This window comes from Primulina huaijiensis, chromosome 5, assembly GCF_012295235.1.
Source record: "Primulina huaijiensis isolate GDHJ02 chromosome 5, ASM1229523v2, whole genome shotgun sequence".
Lineage (NCBI taxonomy): Eukaryota > Viridiplantae > Streptophyta > Magnoliopsida > Lamiales > Gesneriaceae > Primulina > Primulina huaijiensis.
Window position 1 is genome coordinate 20,715,115 of NC_133310.1, and position 19,894 is coordinate 20,735,008.

General features: G+C 34.7%; 2 protein-coding genes across 7 annotated transcripts; both read right to left on the reverse strand.

The window, feature by feature from the left end:
* Positions 1 to 1,269: 1,269 nt before the first annotated feature.
* On the reverse strand, positions 1,270 to 6,132 carry LOC140977003 (uncharacterized). Of its 4 annotated transcripts, none has more exons than XM_073441511.1 (5): positions 5,993 to 6,132; positions 4,135 to 4,479; positions 2,078 to 4,046; positions 1,772 to 1,978; positions 1,270 to 1,611 (listed from the first exon to the last, which is right to left on the reverse strand). In XM_073441511.1, exons 2-5 carry the CDS (start codon positions 4,461 to 4,463, stop codon positions 1,288 to 1,290), a joined length of 2,829 nt encoding a protein of 942 aa, XP_073297612.1. In that variant the 5' UTR covers positions 4,464 to 4,479; positions 5,993 to 6,132; the 3' UTR covers positions 1,270 to 1,287. The 4 variants fall into 4 exon arrangements, with proteins under 4 accessions (XP_073297612.1, XP_073297613.1, XP_073297611.1 ...); XM_073441512.1 differs by having other exon boundaries at positions 4,135 to 4,482; positions 5,993 to 6,125; XM_073441510.1 differs by lacking the exon at positions 5,993 to 6,132 and adding an exon at positions 5,573 to 5,964.
* Positions 6,133 to 9,421: 3,289 nt separating this feature from the next.
* LOC140977004 (uncharacterized) lies at positions 9,422 to 19,891 on the reverse strand. Of its 3 annotated transcripts, none has more exons than XM_073441515.1 (18): positions 19,541 to 19,891; positions 18,361 to 18,582; positions 16,864 to 16,959; positions 16,483 to 16,535; positions 16,273 to 16,369; positions 15,921 to 15,988; positions 15,097 to 15,226; positions 14,879 to 14,989; positions 14,426 to 14,502; positions 13,829 to 13,895; positions 12,719 to 12,784; positions 11,786 to 11,893; positions 11,531 to 11,661; positions 10,807 to 10,873; positions 10,634 to 10,701; positions 10,467 to 10,560; positions 10,193 to 10,263; positions 9,422 to 10,089 (listed from the first exon to the last, which is right to left on the reverse strand). In XM_073441515.1, the coding sequence occupies exons 1-18, from the start codon at positions 19,688 to 19,690 to the stop codon at positions 9,726 to 9,728; spliced, it is 2,040 nt and encodes a 679-aa protein (XP_073297616.1). In that variant the 5' UTR covers positions 19,691 to 19,891; the 3' UTR covers positions 9,422 to 9,725. The 3 variants fall into 3 exon arrangements, with proteins under 3 accessions (XP_073297616.1, XP_073297615.1, XP_073297617.1); XM_073441514.1 differs by having other exon boundaries at positions 15,921 to 15,994; XM_073441516.1 differs by lacking the exon at positions 19,541 to 19,891 and having other exon boundaries at positions 15,921 to 15,994; positions 16,864 to 16,968.
* Positions 19,892 to 19,894: the final 3 nt, after the last annotated feature.

Genomic DNA, 19,894 nt, shown 5'->3' on the forward strand with positions numbered 1-19,894 from the left:
TTTTTTGCAATTTGATATTTTTCTGACTTGGCATTGATGTGACATCGATTATTATAATTTTGATTCTATATATTTGTTTTCTTGTGTTTTTGTTATTCTATATTGTGAAATTTTTGTAATATTCCGTTGTTTTTGTATTGTTTTTGCAATTTTAGCTCTTTTTTTTATGTTGACGTTGATGTTGGCGTCTATCAATTCTAACTTGATATCAAATATTACATGTATAATATTATATCAGTATTTTCGATGAAAATAAACTAAAATTCTCAAAAATTGAAAGATACAACATTAAAATCCAGTTTTGAAAATATAAATAACCAAATTTACAAAAGATACAAAATACAATGGGAAAATTGTAAATTTTTTGAAAATAAAATAATTAGTACGTTAAATTTTATTTTTTATTTTTTGATAAATCAAAATCGCATTACCGCAGAAGTACCGTTTGTCTATATATTCAGTGCATTCTCTCTGTCCTCAAACACGATACTACTAATTCAATACAATTTCATTATTAACCAAATCAAACAATTTAAATGGGCTAAAACTAACATTATCCGTAAATTTTTTATTTAATGTTTGATATGAGGTGACAACTGACAAGTCTTGTTTTTAGCAAGACAAGTTGATATAAATAAATAAAGAGGATTTTCCTTCAACGATTTTGAAAATTTTATTTTTTAAAATTTAAATTGTATCCTTAATTTAAGCAGAATAATTTAATCTATCATAATTAAAATTCATTTTTTTTCACAAAAATTAGGCTCTTATTTCAATTTGCAAGGAGAATAATTGATTTTTAAAAAAAATCAATTAGTATGAACTAATTTGCTCAAAGGTTGCACTTTCCCTCCCTCGAATCCGGTCCCCTAAGAGTTTGAAGCTTTCAAAGTTCAATCTACAATCAAATAGCTTAAAACTTTATTTTTTTTCCAAAAAAAAAATATCAGATAGCTCAAAAGTTGGAAAAATTAGCACAAAGAAAACTAGAAATGTGACTTAACTGAATAACCAAAGATCCACAACTGTAAGAAAATTATATCAACTGAGAAGCAATCACACATAGTACAACCACACCGCTGACTTGGTGGAATAAAAAACCAACTGCACAATTATATGTTTATGTTTATTAAAACACAGAAGAGAACCAAGAATTCTACAAGAAATCACAAGCTTCCTAAGTTTGCTATGCAACAAGCTAACAAAAGATTGAAAACTGATCAAAACAAAGACTTAAAACTCTAATAACACTCAATATTCACGATAATCGTTCTTTCTGCAGTCAGTTTAGGATGAATCCTTCCAGCAGAAATTATCGCTAGAATCTGGACTAGCGAGAAGGTCGAAAGGTTTACCTATACTGTCTTTCAAAATTGTGATTTGGCCTTCTTTTAGAAGTATATCTTCATCAAGGGCCTCCATCTTCTTTCTCATAGCATTGATCTCAGAATTTAGTAACATGTTCTGTTCGCTACACTGCTTCACCTTGCCCCACATGAGATCTCTTTCATCGGATACCTTTGGTAGTATTCCCTTTACTATAGCCAATTCTTTCTTGTTTTCTTGCAAATCAACTTCAAGTTGCTCAATAATCTCATCCTTTTTCATCATCTGCAGAGAAGAGGAGATTTTATTTTAAAAATAGAAGTTGTGCAATAGACACATCATACATACTGCCGGATTGCTATGAGCACAAGAAAAGTTTGGCCATTCGGAAATTCAAACAAATCTAAACTCCATTCAAACGTAAAAAAAGTGGTATTAAGTTCACCTGAAGTTCAAGATCTTTCTTCTTGTGGTTAACGCAAGAAAAATTATCCATCGCATTTTGTACTTCACATTTTAGAGTGTCATTAACTCTAACCGCTGCAGCTACCTCAGCTTGAAGCTGCTCTATGTTCAGCTCCTTGGAATAAAGTTTCTCACGCAATAAACTTGTCAATAAGATCTCGGCTTTCAGCTCCGAAAGGATTATGTCCTGGAAAGTAAACGAAAGATTAGTTTTCAAGAAATGGAGTGTGTATAAATCCAAATTAATGTGTGGAAAAAAGACAAATAATGGTCAGAATCAATTCACCTCCGATTTTGTATCTTTTCTTCTGGGTGATTCATGAGAATCCACAGCAACAAGGTGCACCTTATCATGCAAAATTGTGGGCTTTTCGTGCAAGACACTGGAAATGGTTTGCATGCTGCTCGTTAAGTTTTCAGCAGCCCTCTCTAGACCTTGGAGTTTCACTTCACATTCAAGAACTTGGCCTGTGAAACCCGTGTCAGAATTCGATCCCATTTTCAAAATTTGGCAGGCATTTGATTTGATATTTTCGAGTAACTTCTGACAAAGTTGATTGCTCTCTATCAGCAATGGAAGCACTTGATCTTGCAAGCAGTTCATACGGTTCTGTAGTTCTTGATCCAACTTCAAATTCGAATACCTTCCCCCATTCCCATTGTCTTTCAGACGATTAAGTAGATCAATGTTCTCACAACGAAGTGAATCAATTTCTATCCTTGATGATTCTACCTCTTTCCTTAGTGCATGCTCAACTCCAGTAAGTCTCATTTGTTCCATTTGCACCTTCGCCAACCCAAAATTATAATTCTCACAAGAAATCTTCTTTCCAAGTTCCTCACAAAGACCTCGCAACCCATCAATCGTCTTCTCCTGATCACTGCAGGTTCTCTGAAGTCTACTGATAGCTTGATGCATATCCTTGCAATCAGTAACTTTTTCCTTATAGTTTCTTCTGGTGCAGTCTCGATCTTCTTCTAAAACTCTAGCCTTATCTTTCAGTTCAGATTGATTTTTCTGCAGAAAGTGATTCTCTTCCTTAGCTTCTCTGACCTGAATGGCTAATTCCTCAAGTTGTTTCTCCGAGTTTGTGATTTTGGTTTTATCACCCATTTCCCTCTCGCTGAACGAAGATACTTCTCTTTGAAGGCTCACATTCTGTTCCGCTAGCTCCCTTACCCTCTCGCGAAGCCTATGTTCTTCTGCCTGGTATCTCTCAAGTTTCAGGGACCACTCAACTGATCTCCTATCTAATTCCTTTTCAAGTGCAAACTGCAACTCATTCTTTTCCTTCTCCAATCGCCGAGTATGTGAATCTAAGTCCCCCCTTGCTATTTTAAGTTCTTCTCTAAATAACGCCTTTTCAGCAATCCTATCTTCCAGGACTGATGAAACCTCAAGGGCCATTTTTGCCTTCTCCTCTGTCATACTCCTAATGATTTGAATCAGTATAGGCAAGCTAAGCCCTCTAACCTCAGGAAAGTTTCCTTGTTCAAGCTCTTCTGAGAGAAGTGCAGCTCGGTCCTCGGCTTCCTTAAATTGTTTGAACAGCCCCAAATCTGTTTCAGTCAAAGCATCAATATTTTCTCTAACTTCGATTTTATCACCAGAACAAGACTGCCTCTCCAAGAATTCGGACATTTCTTCATGATGAGATCCACCAATCTCGCTATTCCAATTGGTTACACAGTTTTTTATTTCATCAGTATATGCAGTGGAACACCTTGTCAAGTTTCTGCCATAGATGTCTTCAATGGTGATAGGATTCTCAGAGTCAACTCCTTTGGACCTCGTTTCAGGCAAAAGTTTAGAACGTGAAAGTCTCTCAACCACTTTTCTTGCAAGTTTTCGAGGGGACTTATGGTGAAACCCATCATCGCCTGAGACTCTAGAAGAAGGATGAAAGTGGGACAATTTGGTTTCTCTAAAAGATTGGGATTTTGGTTTCTGTTTCCTGGAATCTTGTGGTAAACCAGGAGGCATTCGTTTAACCACCACACTTTGTTTGTCAAATTGATCATTCAAGGAGAAATTCACATTTACATCATTACTTTCTTTATGTTGTTCTCCATCAATGTAACGGTCCAAAACCTTGCTCGAGACATTACTGGAGCAATGAGAAGAGATCTCAGATAAATCAGTGTGTGCTCCGGAAACAATACGATTAGATTTCTCCACTCTCCGTGACTCATTAACCACAGCAGCGTTACAGTAGTTAATCCTGGTTTGCCTCTCAGGGGGCAAAGCACGAGGACTGAACAATAATTGTTGAAACATATGTTCATAAGAGCAAAAACAGGAATAAACTAAAAAATTATTGTAGAAAAATAGTAATTGCCAACCGTGAGGACGACTGAATTGATTGTTTGCGAGAATGATGATTTGTACTGCATGGAGAGCCATTTTGGTCCGCGTAGTTCTTTATCCTTTTTCCCGTTTCATAAACAGATCCGGAAGAGAACGATAGGCTTCTTCTTAGACATGGAGCGTCGCCAAATACATCATCCTCAGAATCTTGTTTGTTTATTCTGGACTTTTCTGCTAGTTTTTCACAATAAATTCTCTTATCCGTTGATGATGGGGAGATTTGATTACCATTTCCGCTGTTGGATCTGAAAAAGAATAGCTTCTTCATTTTGGCAACTTGACTCCACGTTTGGTCATCTATCATGGAACTTGTAAGTGATCTGCTAAAAAAAATTATAACAAAAAGAAGGATGAACAAAAGACGAGTAAGTGAACTTGCAACAATAGAAAACTCAATGTTAACATCCTAGTGCATGCATAATAATGATGTTTTCTAAAAGAAACCACCTGAAATAAGTACAATGTTTTAGCATTATAACTAAGTGAAACGCCAATATATGTTCTCCAGAATATCATGGTCGCCAGTTACAAATCATCAATCAAGAATTTCTTGGAAGGTGACCGGCTTAACAACCAGGTTTACAAATTAGGAATTATAGAAATAACCTATCAAGAAAAATGGTATATCCTATGCTAAATCAGGAGAAATAATCCCCATGTAGCACATACAGCAGGATGAATTTTGTGTGGGATCAATGTATATTTTTTATGCATCCTACAATATATGTTCTATGTGGAGAACATATCCTGGTATACCATGGACAATACCTCCAAACTAGCTACACGATCGAATTTAATCAGAAAGCAAAACCCAATACCGTAAGAAGTAAATGAACCTTCACATTTAAAAAATAGTGATATCCTTGCTGAATTAACATTAATGATTATGCTAAAAGCTTCACGTAAACTATACAAATACAGTAGTTATTCACAACCTTTACCATTAACAAGAATCATTAGACCCCATAAAAATAAAACCAACGTGCTTCTGATTCATGATTAGAAAAACATTGGTGTCCAGGAGCCGTCATTGGTGTCAGCTGATTCTTTTGCTTTAAAGACCACTCTACCCTTAATTCCCATATTCCTCGACCTTGAACTCTTCCAAACACATAAGTCCATTCCATTTATCCAATTTCCGTTAAAAAAAACCTCTTTAGCGGAAAAAAGAAACTTAACCGAAAGTAAGGACCATTTTCTGTACACAAATTTGCAAACCAATAACATAAGGAAAAGAACCACAAATCAAAAACCCATTTCAGATTCAGTACGCTCTCATTATTAATTTTAAAAATTGCAAGAAAAAGTTGACCCAACGAGTCCCAAATTACATTCTTGGGTTCCTCTCTTGCAACACATTTCGACCCAAAAGGAAAAAGTAAAAAAGAAACAAGATATTTAAACAATACTCACAAATCACTTCGTTCTTTCAACCTTAGTGCTATAAACTTCAAGCAGTGAAAGTTACCGTTGAAGTCCTTAAAGAAATTATACATTTCATGTTTTCAGATGAAAAAATTTAAAGGATTCAAACTTCCACCGAAAATGAAGCGTCATTATGAAGATTTACTGCTTGAGACTACTTGCCTAATATAAGTCCAAAATTTTCAAAAAAATTCAAAAACTCTCCGACGCAAAAATATAATCAATGAATAGTGAATCTTAGACGATTACTGCATCCAATTGCTCCAACAATCCTATTACAGAACCCCATTAAAACTAACAAATAAAAACAAACTTTCCCATATCACATTATATGCAAAAATTTGGAGCACATACATAAACATATTGATACAAACAACTAACTAAACAAAGAAAGAGACGAAGATTTACTCAACGGAGAAGTGCAGAATAATGATAGTATGATGAAAATCTGAATTCTTGGAATCCCAAGAAAATAGAAAGAAAAAGATATTATTGGAACAAAGTTTTCAGTGTGAAAAGAAACGCTTGTGTAATCATATCTGGTGGCAACTTGATGATTCGATGGCTATTCAATGTATAGTTAATTACACTAATTAAGAAATAATTAAGGAAATAAAAAAATATTCGATGCCTCGCGGCGCGTATAATTAGACTTCCAATAATGTTTTCGATATACCTCGTACCAAATTTTTAGAAATGAGAATCAAACAAAATATCAATAAGTTTTCTAACAGATATTACATTTTTTTTTCCCAGAAATTTGACAAAGAATCCGATATTCGACTCGAATAGAGAAAATTATTTTTTATCTGATTAAATAAATAGATAATTTGGTATAGAGATTTTCGGATATGATGATGAAAGCGAATCTTAAAGAATCCTACTCATATCCGATTATATATATGATTTTGGCTATGATATTAATTATAATATGTTTTTATGGAATATGTTGATGTTATTTTTGTATGATTATCATGTTATGATAAATTGTTTATAATATCTTGTTATTTATTCTATAAAGTTTAATTTGCTATTTTTTATTTTTATTTTTTTATTTTAAATATTCAAAACTTATTCGAAATAATTAAAATTTGAGAAAATGTAATTATACGTGATAATTCCAATAAAAAAAAAAGATATTTGGATTGGGTATGAATATTTAATCTTCCGATGACCATGATGATGAAATTGAATACCCGTGCGGATGATGATAAATATAATAAAAGAGAATGAAGACGAGAAATTTTAAATTCTACTCAAACCCAATCTATTATCATCCCTAGCTTTTAAAGGAGAATTATCCAACAAGTTGTATTAGCAAAAAAAAAAAAAAGGAAGAGATTTTTGGTTTTTTGTTTGATCATGAGACACTCAAATTTGATAAAAGCGTTACCACTCGGTCATGCCGTCACAAGTACGCAAGTGCGTTTGTTACCGGTAATCAACAATCTAATATCTACAACAAGATCGTTCCACAGCTAGCTTCACGATCCCAAAAAATTCTTCAAAAGGTCTCCAATTTGCCACTCACTTGTTGAAAAAGTTTTAAATCTTAAGCTTAAGCTTCATTCTATTTGCTAATGCAAGTTTGTGGGTTTTTTTTAAAAAAAGTTGGAATGGTGAAGGAAGGTGAAGAACTGCATTTTGAGGAGATTTCGATGGTGTCAATGGGTCCGAGTTTTACCCAGACCCGCAATGAACTCACCCCGTCTGAGGCGGGTTGGACATACTAAATGGGTCATGGGGTGGGTCTTGGGTCCAATTTTTCAGACCCAACTGGGTATGGGACGGGTCATGAGTCCTATAATACATGCCCCATATATGTAGATATAAATGATAAGTATGATAAATATTGAGATATTTGTCATATTATGATGGGGGTTGCTGCTGTATTGGATCCTAGATACAAGAAGAAGCTTGTTTAATTTATTTTCCCCTAATTTATTATGATGAAATATCACAATCTAAAATTGATGAAGTTCGACAGAATTGTTGTGATTTATTGGTTGATTCCCAATCCAAGACAAAAAAATCATTGGAAAATATAGGTGGTTCAGGGATTGATGGGACTTCGTCTGTTTTTAATATTGATGAATCTGATATTAATATTTTAGATATATATGATAAATTTGTGGCTTCAAGTTCAAGCCAAGCTGCGTCAAAATCTCTAACCGAGTTGAATATGTATTTGGAAGAAATTGTCTCTAGTCACGAACGCAACATTTTAATATTCTTAGTTGTTGGAAGACGAATAAAGTCAAATATCCAAATTTACATAAAATGGCAAATGAAATTTTAGATATTCATGTGTCAACTGTTGCATCTGAATATGCTTTTAGCAATAGTGGAAGAATAGTTAGTCCTCATCGTAGTAGGCTTAATCCAACGACTTTGGAGGCATTGATGTGCTCGCGAATATGGTTGTAGGTTGAGGTGGAAGGTAAATAAATCACAATTTTATTTTGTTATTGTACTTTCATTTTAATTTTGTTACTGTACTTTCTTTCTTTAAATTACATTTTTTTACGATTTTAAATTACAGTTTCTCTCTTTGATTTTGTAGATAATTCTTCAAGTAATTTACCAACTTGTCCCACCATTCTTGATGAAGAGGAAGATGATCTTGAAGAATGTGTCTGAAATAATGCTTACTCGCTGATTTTATATTGATATGTTTAAATTCTGTTATGATTATTTTTGGGGATATCAAGACTTTTTTTTGGAGAGCTAGTAATTCTTTTTTTTATGTAATTCATTATTTCGTGAAAATACTTTGTTTGTTATTATTAAATGTGGTCGAAAACATGAATTAGTTTTCTGTTGTGTTGTATTTAGATGATTATTTGTTTCATAATTCAGTCATGTGATAAGAAAATTACTGTTTTCATTTTAAAAAAATTCGGGTCTCATGGGTCTTGCGGGTCTACCCGGCCCTATTTCGTATTCGGGGTGGGGAGGGTCCGAAGAATATTTAATCGGGATGGGTCGGGTAATGGGTCAAAGTTTTCTTCATGGGCGGGTCTTGGGTTTAACCATACCCGCCCGCCCCATTGACATATCTAATTATTATTACTAGTGCACGGAGCACATGCTTTACATGTACATATAATATAAATATCATACTGGAGTGAGTTCAATGTAGATGAGTGCTATAAACAGACGAGCCAGAAAGCGGGAGGTGGTGGTCTACCACGGAATGATACGGGGGATTGGATTATTTGGTTTATCCATAACATTGGCTATTGCTATATCTAATTGTAAGGGCCTCAAATTAACATGAGAAATGAGACATAAAAAAGTCATGCTAGAGATTGACTCAGAAACAATAATAAAGTGGATAAACAATGACTAGATGCCTTGCTCTTCCTTGTTCGATTTGATATCTAGGTATAATTCACTTATTGCTAGAGAACCTGAGATGCACGTTTATAGTGAACAAAACCAAACAGCTCATTTTTTGGGCTTTGAGTCTTTGAACTATGATAGAAGAACGCAAACTATTTGAGCCTCTCCAGCTAAGTTGCAAGAGATATAGCAGAAGACAAGATGAGAATAAGTATCTATAAAAGTATTTTAATAAACCAGTTATAATTCTTGAATGTCCCTCTAACTTAATAAAAAAAAAAATATAAGATTTTTGGGCACAAACTAATATTTTTCACTGTTATCGGATTGGGTCTGCTCCAATAACCAAGACAGTTAGAAGGCCAGTGTGAAGCCCTAGCAAGCTATCGATTGGGCTTAGGTTACTGTATTGGGCCTGACAAAAGCTAGATAGAAGCACGACCTGTTCGGCCCGTTTATAGCCTAGGGTTACAGCTGACCCATCCCAAACAAAAATAAAAACAGAAGACATTTACATCTTCAGTATTACAAACTGCAACAAAAACAAGCATTTTTCATCTCAATACATTACAAGTTGGAGCTTTAAAACAAAATACAAATAAAACAAAAAAAAAAATCGACCTTTTGAAATTTATTTTACATTTTTAAATATACACAAAAGCTTGGACAACTTGAAATACATCAAGCAGTAAAGTGAACTCCTACAGCCAAATATTGCTTGAGGAGCTCAGAACCATTCACCAAGATTTGAAAACTATGAGACAAAGCAGAGCATTGCCGTCGTATGCGACGTCCATTATTTGCCAGACGAGCCCCCAGATCTCAACTCCCTCTCGAGCTCGTCAAATTCCCACTCACCGATTTCTTCTGTCGAGTAATCATGATGAACCTTGCCAAATTCTGACTCCAGCTTTTCCAATTCTGCTTCGGTGTCTAACACGTGCTCTGGCTTCACAGGAGGCTTTTGGCCCTCAGCTCCAAGTGCCTCTGCAGTTTGGTCCGTGGGTTGTGGAACATTTTCTTTTAACTTATCACGAGGAGATGCATCTGACTCTTTAGTGGGATTCTCGATTTCTAAATTAGGTCTCTCGATGGACTCGAATTCCTGTCTTAGCTTCTCCATATTGTCGAATAGCTCTTTAACTTTAGGATTCTCTTTACTGAACGGCCCAAAACACGAAATAACACGAAATTTAGCGATGGTACACAAAATTTTTTTTGGGTGGGAGGGATGGGATCATACAACAATTTTGAGGATAAGACCTGGAGATTTTTCCTTGTTGAGCATAAAACTGTTCTCTCATGTTGTCCACCACGCTGAAAGTAGTTATGATCTGCAAAACAAAGACACTTAACTTTCGTAAATGTTATTAAGTGGTAAATGTCTTGGCATCTCTCTTTTTTATATATAAAAGCACTCCCAGGGCGGTTGATTAAAAATTAGAGATACTAATGTTGGTAGGCTGTTCTCAGTTTTACATATTTGGATTATGCAAAGACGACGACTCATTATAAATACAGGGAGCATTGCTTTTACCTTAGCTTCATAATCAAGGTATTCCTCCTCCAGATTTCTCCTTGGATTCAACATTTTTGAATTGTCCATTTCTGCATCAGGAGTTAGTGCTGACCTGTAAAGGGAAATAAGGCACTCTGGTCAAATTTGGAACCATAATACACTGCAAGCATAACTTGAGGCAGTACCCTTGAGTTAAGGTCTTTAAATTCTCGACATATTTCGCAATGCGATCAATAGGATATCTCAACTCTTTCTGCACAAGAAAAAGAGTGTCAAAGAGAGTATAATTCGGACAACATTTGAAAGAACTGGAAAGATATTTGGCTCAAGCGTCATCTAAGGGGAGACTAATAGGCACCTCGTAAGAAGAGAGCAGCTGAGTAACCAAGTTTATGAAGTAATCTTCATGTCTCTCCAGTTCAGCACTTTAAAACGAAGTCATTAAATTAGTATCTATATAACTTCGAAGTTTAAATATTCGGACAGAGAAAATAGAACTTTCACAGGACCATAACATGATGAAATACGAAAAGTTGGAGAACAAAAGCTTAAACCTGTACCTACTATCTTATAAAGCACAAGGAACTTAGAGTAACTACTTTTAGGGTGATGGCACAATTTTAAAAAATTCCAAAAATACTTCTCAAATTACAAAAAGTACCTCATTTAACAAAAAAATATCATAAAAATCTACCATTAGTAAATCTGTAATTCAACTGTAACTACCATATCTCATTCATTTTCCCATCTTTTTAGAATTATTGAATATCTTTGTCTATACTTTTGAATTTTTAAATAATCATATCATTCCCAACATTTTTAAAAAAATTATTATAAAAATCATGTATTTAAAAATAACAAAATATTACATTTTAAAATAACTATTCTACTTAATTATTAAAAGTCTCATAAAATCAATTTTGGAGTTTAGTTTCAATATGATTTCTAGATTCTTTACATAAAAACTATAACACAAAAATACTAATGTAATGCATGCATTTTGTGTCAAGATCTACCGTGAAAAATTAAAGTTTAAAGTTATTGGTCCAAAAAGCAAATGCTCTCAACGTTCAGAAACATACTTCGTGTCCTTCTCTTTGGACTCGGTATATGAACACTGAAGAGACCAAGCATCCTCCAAAAAATTGATCCAAGTGACAAGAACATTTACTTCAGCATGACATGAGTTGATGGATCTTGATAGCTCATCTTCCTACAAAGTAAAGACGTATATAATGTCCAACCAAATATTTGGAAGGGAAAATCAAACCAAGAGGTACACACAAACTTTACACACGAGGAGGAAAACATGGTAATTGCTAAACAAGATGGTAGACCTTAGTTTTTAGATGGGCGACAATCTGATCATTTGCTTCGAAGAATTTATCCCTTTCTTCCATTACATTGCGAAAACGAGCTTGAGCGGCAGATAAGGAGATATTAACCTTAGTCAATAAAATAATTTCCATTTATTATTCATAAAGAAAATGTATCATTAGGAAAAAACGTCAATAGTCTTAGTACTTAGAGATAACATGATAATGCCTTAGGAAGGTCCCAAATGCACATGGATTTATTAATTTCTATGATGGTCAAGGTCCTATAAAATAAGAACAGAGAAGCATATCATTCAGATGAGTCCCTAGCACAGTTTCATATGAATTCAACTTTGAAATTTTCGACGTAATTCATAAATAAATAATAAATCTTTGGGAGCTAAGCACTGAACCAACAGATTTTAAAAAAATGAAAGAAGAGATAAAATGGACATGAAGATATCCACCACATCAAAATTGGCCTTTACAAATGTTACAAATGAAAAGGGATTCTCTTTATTTAAGTGTGCGGAAGCCATCTTGAATTCCAGCAGATAATGGATGAAACAATCAAAACCAATCAAAACATCATAGTAAGTGAATTACAAATGCACAGACCTAAGCCAGACGTAATTTTTCACTTGCAAACACACCCCTTTTCTACCAAAAAGGCTACAACATTTAACTTCACTACGAGAAACTAACCTTTAAAAGAAAGTACAACATAAATCATGAAATTAAATAGCTAATGAAAACGAAGATAATTTTTTATGAGGAAAATAAGATCTAGACCTTTTTCAATTCAGCTTCAAGTTCATTTCTCTGTTTCTCAAGACCAGACAGTCAAATACACTTGGGGAGGTCATTTTTTTAAAAATAATGTTTAACCGATGTTATTTGCTCACTACCTCTAAACAGTGTCTTTTTTTATGAGGAAAACAACAAGATCTAGACCTTTTTCAATTCAGCTTCAAGTTCATTTCTCTGTTTCTCAAGACCAGATATATCAGCTAACAGTTCCTGAAAAAGAACAATAGGCAAAACAATTTGGTGAAGCAATCACACTCTGCATAAACCAACTCATGGAAAATACATCATAGAGAATAATGTTTCTAATCATTAACATGTTATTCTCTTACTTGCTAGCGAGCAGGAAAACACAATAATTACAAGGTCCAAGGCCATATCAAACATCAGAAATGGATCTGTAGAATTGGATAGTAGGCCAGATGAAAATTTTTGCATCATTTTTTAATGTCCAGGGAACTCTATTTTATGCCTTTAGTGACACAAAAATACCTTTTTTCCTTTAATATCTGATGGTATCAGACTTTCAGTGCACTACATGGAGAAAGGAAAACTTCTCTCATCCTGCAAATGGGCCATACTGATGAAACAAAGGAAGCTACCATAACTACATCTTCCAAGACTATACCCCACATATTATTCTATCATACCTTCTCTAACCCATCCTATCGTCTCGTCCTATTAAATTGATATAGAACTTTAATGTATACACTTTGCACAGGCATAAAGTGAACTATCAGGACCATTGATCAGTCAAGCTAGAAAGTCAGATGCTAGCAGCGAAGAAGTGAACGCCTCAAACATCATCAAATTTCAGGCATTGGCACCTCATGGTGTGATCTAATGCAATCCATCTATCTTTGAAGGAATTATTCATTTAGCATCCGGCAGGAAGAATTCACTTACTTAAATACAGAATAAATATATCATACCATGGCGTGAACAGAGAAGGGTAATAACACACAGACATGTAAAGAATATTTCTACAAAGTTTGATGAATCTTATTTTCTCGACAAATCTTAAGTCAGAAAAGAAATTCCAAAAAGTAATAGATTGCCTCATTTTCTTTTTGCCTTATAATAACAGTTCCTCAATGATAAATGTGAAAGCATTTTCATTACCATTAGTAAAAACTAACATTTTTCTAGTGTTTTTGTTAATCTTATAATCTAAAATGACAGAAATGAGCTTTCTAATTTGATCTTCTAGATTTCTGCCCAGCAGGCAAAAAATCACATTCTGTAGGACGGATATACCTTTTCTATGTCACTAACTTCACTACCTCTGCTCACACGGAATTTTAGAGCCTCTTCTTTCTGAACTCTGCAAAAAGTCAACGAAACCATTGATTCAGACAGTAATAACCCAAAGCCATCAAATAAAACAAACCATCGAGGGGTTGACATGTTTTGGTAATGGTATTTAACTAGCATCAGGGTACATATTCCACTAACCCTGAGGGTAGCATAACAAGAGTATGTTTGTTACAATAATTGCAAAAATTACTGCACCAAATAGATTAAACTAGGCTTAATTCCATGTTTCCTCCGTAATTAGGCACATGCTTTACTGAATGCCTGATCCTTGCCCTAAAACTGAAAGTCTTGTACACCTCATTGTGCTTGGGGCAAGCTGTGTGACTATAGGTGACATCATCTGATCATCATATTATAACATGGAAAACCCATATACAATAAGGCAAACAATTAAGCAATAAGAGAGAAAGAAACATAGATAAACAACAATTCTAATTGAATAGCAAGATACAATCATTAAAAACATCTCAGCCACCTATTTGGGACTTTTATATCAAAAAAGAAAATGGACTGCACATATTTTCTTATGAAGGGAACCTGTGATCAACTATGCGCTTCTCAGATTTCGCCGAGGAGCTGGAAAGAGATTCCGATAAGACTTTTAACTTATCAACCTGCCAGTGCTAAGAAGACTAATTTAGACATGCAAACAAAAAGTTGAATAAGAATTTTTAGAAATCTAGGTGCAAATCCCAATGAAAATTATTCCAAGCATGTGTAGATGTCAAGTGTCAACAAAAGCAACAACAAGGTAAAGCAGCATCTGATAAATATACTTTTAAAACTAGTGCGGGAAGGGATAATGTACCTAAAAAAGTAAAAAGGAGCGCAACCTATTATATATAAAATAATTTAAAGAATGTAAAAGCAAACTGATGAAAATGGAAACCAGAAGATGCCCCATTCAGCCCTATCTAAGACCATGAACAAGAAGCTATGAAAAGGAGACAGACATTGTTTAGCAGAAGGTGCAGTATACAAACATCGTACCTTCTGCGCATGAATTTCAGTTGTATCTCCAAATTTAAGAGCCTTCTTTTTCAGTAGGAGCCCTTCCAATCTGGAACAAGCTCTGATATGTGCAAGTGCCTCTTTTAGACCCTAAAGGGAAAATAAGTAACAAGACACAAACATATGAACTTCCAGTCCTCAAAAAGATGCTATCAAATATTTTATCAAATAAAATGGGTGGGCATGGCCAAGTTTACCTCTATTGTCAGAGAAATGTCCTCTTTATAGTTTGTTTCATGACCATCACCAAGGCCATCACCAAGATGCCTATGTGATACTTTTAGTTCATCAAGTTGTTTCTTCAAGGTGGAAACTTCGGCATCAATTCTGCGTGCAGGAACACAGACAACAAAAAAGTGAGAAAAAAATCTTATTTTGCTGTTTGAAATCATCACTACGCTCTTTCCTCTGTAACAAATGTTAATAATTGGTCAAGGGTAGCTAGGGTCTAATTGGCTAGAACCAAATAACATGCAGTTCAAGCTCAGTACAAAGCTTTTAACAAACTGAAAATTAGCTTGAGTCAAGTTTGATCTTTCATCATGCCGATCTCAAATAAGTCCTACCTGCAAGAAAGCAAGTCAGGTAATAAAAGTTAATGTTTCAAGATCTATTTTTTTAAAAAAAAAATCAAATTGTCAAGTCAGGTATGATAACTACCAAATAACATGAAGACTCGAGAGTTCTAGCAGCAACATGGAGCCATATTCTACTAATCGCGTGTGAGCAATAATTTTCATATTTTTTACTGAGGTTTAGTTCTCCAAAGCAAATGCTCTTTTCACATTATTGACATGTCACAATGTTAGTCAATATCCGATGCTGCGTTAAGCAGTGATTATTCACCACAGAGATAGAAGAGAGATAACAGCCATGGAAGAAATCAAGTAAAATTAAGTTAAACAGAACTCTGCTTTCATACGAACCGTAGACTCCCACAACACACCAATTTACAATTTTGAAGGGCACGGGCACAAAACTATAGGAGAAGGAAGCTAAAAAACGGAGTGTTCTCAAATACCTTCCAATATCAGCATTGATTTTCAACCCTGTTATGGCCCCTTCTGCAAACTGAAGCAATTCCTCCCTCTTCACCTAACACAATTACAACTTACTCATCAACCAGTTGATCACTTCAAATGACATTGGATGCAATCCTAAGTCATGACTTACACTCGGGGATCATATTTTAATGATCAAATTAAAGGTCTCATTTCAATCGTCATTAATGAAAATACTGGAGCACAAAGTACAGCTGGATTTATCAATCACAGAGCGAGATGAGGAATTTAATGGTCAAAATTTGCAAACATCATCCTTCTAAGTTATTAGCATTGGCATGTGAAACAAGGTATAAGAGTTTCAACCCGCACCAATACTTCATCTTCGTAGCTGGAAAAAACTTTTGCAAGATCCTGAATGCTGCTCACTATAGCGTTATGCACTTCTTTCCCTCCCGTGAGACATAAACTGTAAGAAGGTAAGGAAAGTAGAAATATCACACAAATTAATATTTCACCCCATGTTCTCTAAGGGTAAAGCTGGGACCCATAAAGCATAATCTTGGATCATGAAACACTAACCCGAATAATTCAAGGAGCAAAGGAACTTCATCTTCCTTCGGTGCTTCGAGAATCTAAATCACATAAAAGTTGACCAACTCCGGAGTTACAATTTATACACATCTCAAATGCTTTGAACAAAACATATTAACATAGACAATCAAGAAACAGTTGCATTTCTAAAATTTGTAATTAATTAATTTGCCAGGACAATTTAAATGCTGCAACTTCTATCTTGAGCGTTTCTTGCAACCCAAAAGGGTGAAAGTGCCGCGCCGTATCATGAACAGTTCACACAAACAAAAGCATGAAATTATTAGTTATAAGGAATAAAATAATCAATTTTCAGACAAAAAAACATCAGATATATCAAACTGAATGATTATGATTTGATCCACCTACCATACAAATTGATATTCCCTCTAAAGCCTGGCTGTAGAGAAAGACTTCACGAAAAGTCATCGGCTCACCCCCCATGTCTGAATCATAAAACAATACCTGTCAATGCTGCAATAAATTAGGTAACATAACAAACTTGGATCCATGATAATTCAATTTCTCAATTAACAAGCAGAAACAAGAAAAACTTCAAGATCAAGACGTATATAGTCAAATACAGATTAATCAAGGGATTTCAATATTAAATACCTAGTACTAAACATGTCATCAGACACATCATCACTTGCTAATAAGTAATAAGTCAAAAATATTTAGCCTCGTCACTATACTAATAGTCACCAATATTTAGCCACTCCGGCCATCAGGAATAACTAACTATATTTTAATCACAAAATAATAATCAATCCTTTACAAATTTTCTCATATTTATTCAAAAAGGAAGTAAACAGGTATGAAGTTCCAATTTAACGTTTAACAAGAAGGCTAAAGAGTTGGGGTAACTCTACAAAAGTTGTAAAACCAAAAAAATCTTTGACAAAAAATCAGATAAATAATAAATTAATCGTGACAACTACTCTAGTAACAGATACTCAATGCATACACCAGCAACAAAAATTGCGAAACAACAAAAACTGCAGTTCTGAAGGAGAAAATGACTGGAAGTTCAGCGCCACTTAGAATTCAGTACAGCAAGAACAAAATGGTTGATAAAATGCATAAATTGAAAGTTTTGATTAAAAAGATGAAATGTGGAAGGAAATCTACGGCAGCCAAGTAATCATTATTTCTAATTCAGGTTATGAGAAGAGAGTCTGCCTGACTCATAAAAGAAATCAACAGGCCTCTTTTATACGCGAGAAAATTTATATTATGAAACAAAGATGTACAATTGAAATTAACTTGCACAAATGTTCCAAGAGTACAAGGAAATAGCATGCTCAATCCACGACCTTGGCATTTTTCAAGATTTGTAATTTTAGAGCAATAGAAGAGCATAAAAGTGGAAGGCGCAAACACTTATGCAAACAATAACAAGGTCCTAAATGGGGTGTTAAAAAATTTATTTCGCCTTGGCCCTATGTCCATCTCATCCAAATCAGGGTTTCTTGATGTACTGAATGAAGCCTTTATTGCTGCTAAAATAGGATTAGCATCTATACACACACTTATTGGAGATTTTCTGGGTTCATAATTTGCATATTAAAGATAGAAATCAAATCTTAAAACTAGCATCTGACATTTGAAGTTTACCTAAGTATTTCATGCAAGCATGGAGGAATCAATAAGGATATTTGGTGTTTCTCCACTTTCAGAAATTGTCACTTCATCTAAACATATTACCGAAGATGTAAGGGGTAAGGCACCTATGCAGTAAGTGTGCCACTTTCAATTTCAGTGTGAGATGAAGTACAAGAGCAGATAAGCTAGAACAGAGAGTGAACACATTTCGCTCAGTGCAGTAGAACAAATAAAGTACAGCTGTGGAATCACTGGACTGACCATTGATTGTCTTCTTGGACTCTCCTTTGACTCGTCCGAAAGCTGATTGAGCTCGTCGATCTTTTCTTTGTCTTCAGATGATGTTCCAGAGTTGCTCTCAATGGCTTTAAGTATAGCTAGCCATCTCCTCATCAATTCAACTCTCTCAGCTCCTCTACAAGAAATAGAGGCCTCTTCTAACCTTTTCACTGCCTGTTTAAAGCTTTTGAAATTCCGACCACCCTGATGAGAACAAGTAAAAAATCTACCAAATGAATAGAGGTTGAAATAAAAGCCATAATAAATATATAGAAAGAACCCCCTATAACTCAACAGCCAATGTTTTTCCTTCAGAGTTGGGCTGGTATACACCATACAATTTAGTTTCTAAATTTAAAGCTCTGAACATCCCACCACCAAAAATGGAAAATAAGTTTTCTATCCTATTATGAGCAAAAAAGAAAAACTTCGCCAACCATTCAATAAGAGAATAGTTGTTCTTTAAAATGTAGATGAGGCAAATCTCAACTCTATAAACACACCAACAGCCAAATATTATCATACAAAGTCAATACCCACAAACAAAAAATAATATATTATACTTCAGCTCCACCTTCAGTTCTATACATTATCACATGAACTCTTCAGTAAAGGACGCTGCTAACAGACCCTAACATGACAAGAAAACCAGAAAGTATTTCAATTATAAGAAAAACACATTTAAATTCCATTCAGGACAAGTTTCAACAACCTATTTCATCCAAATACCAATTATACGAAATCAAATACCCAAAAGTCCTTTCAACCCAAAATTAAAATCAAGAACAACGAGACTGGGTAAGCTTCTCCATTTGTTATTAATCAACCACTCACTTACTCAACATTGTTGGGTAGCAAATATTCAAAAAAGTTTATATAGTTACATTCCACTCGAAGATGTATTCACAAAAATTCCAAGAAGCCTGCTCTCCAAAAGCAAGTAATTTCAAAAAAGCAAAAAAAGATAAAAACTTTTGCCATTTCTCTGTGAACATTGCTATGTACATTAGGCAAAACCCCAGCAAACGGTCAGTGATATGTAACTACCTTTCAACATTCCAAAAAGAATACACACCAACGAGCCTCTAGATCAACTCCGTTTTACTATGTGAAATTGAAGAGAAAAAATAAATAAAGCGAGAGAATAAATCGGAAAACTTACAATGCGATCTTGGATGAGTTTGGCACCCTCGGCAACAGCTTGACCGGCATGATGAACAACAGAATCCGCATAGCTTCTTACAGTGCGAGTAAGATTGTTCTTGTTGCCCACCTCCACCGCCTTGTTCACCGCCGATCGCAGCCACGACATTTTGTCGATGAATACCGATTCTAGAGTTCAATTCCTAATGCGGAATAGCCAGTTGTCCTCGCAACACAGAGACTACGTGCTGATAGATCGCAATATGATTGTACTTTTAGGGTTTTCCACCGATTCGCCGGAGATTAATTGCTCTTTGTTTCGCTTATTACCATCTTGCGTTGAAATTCTTGCTCGGTTACTTCCGCTTCGAAG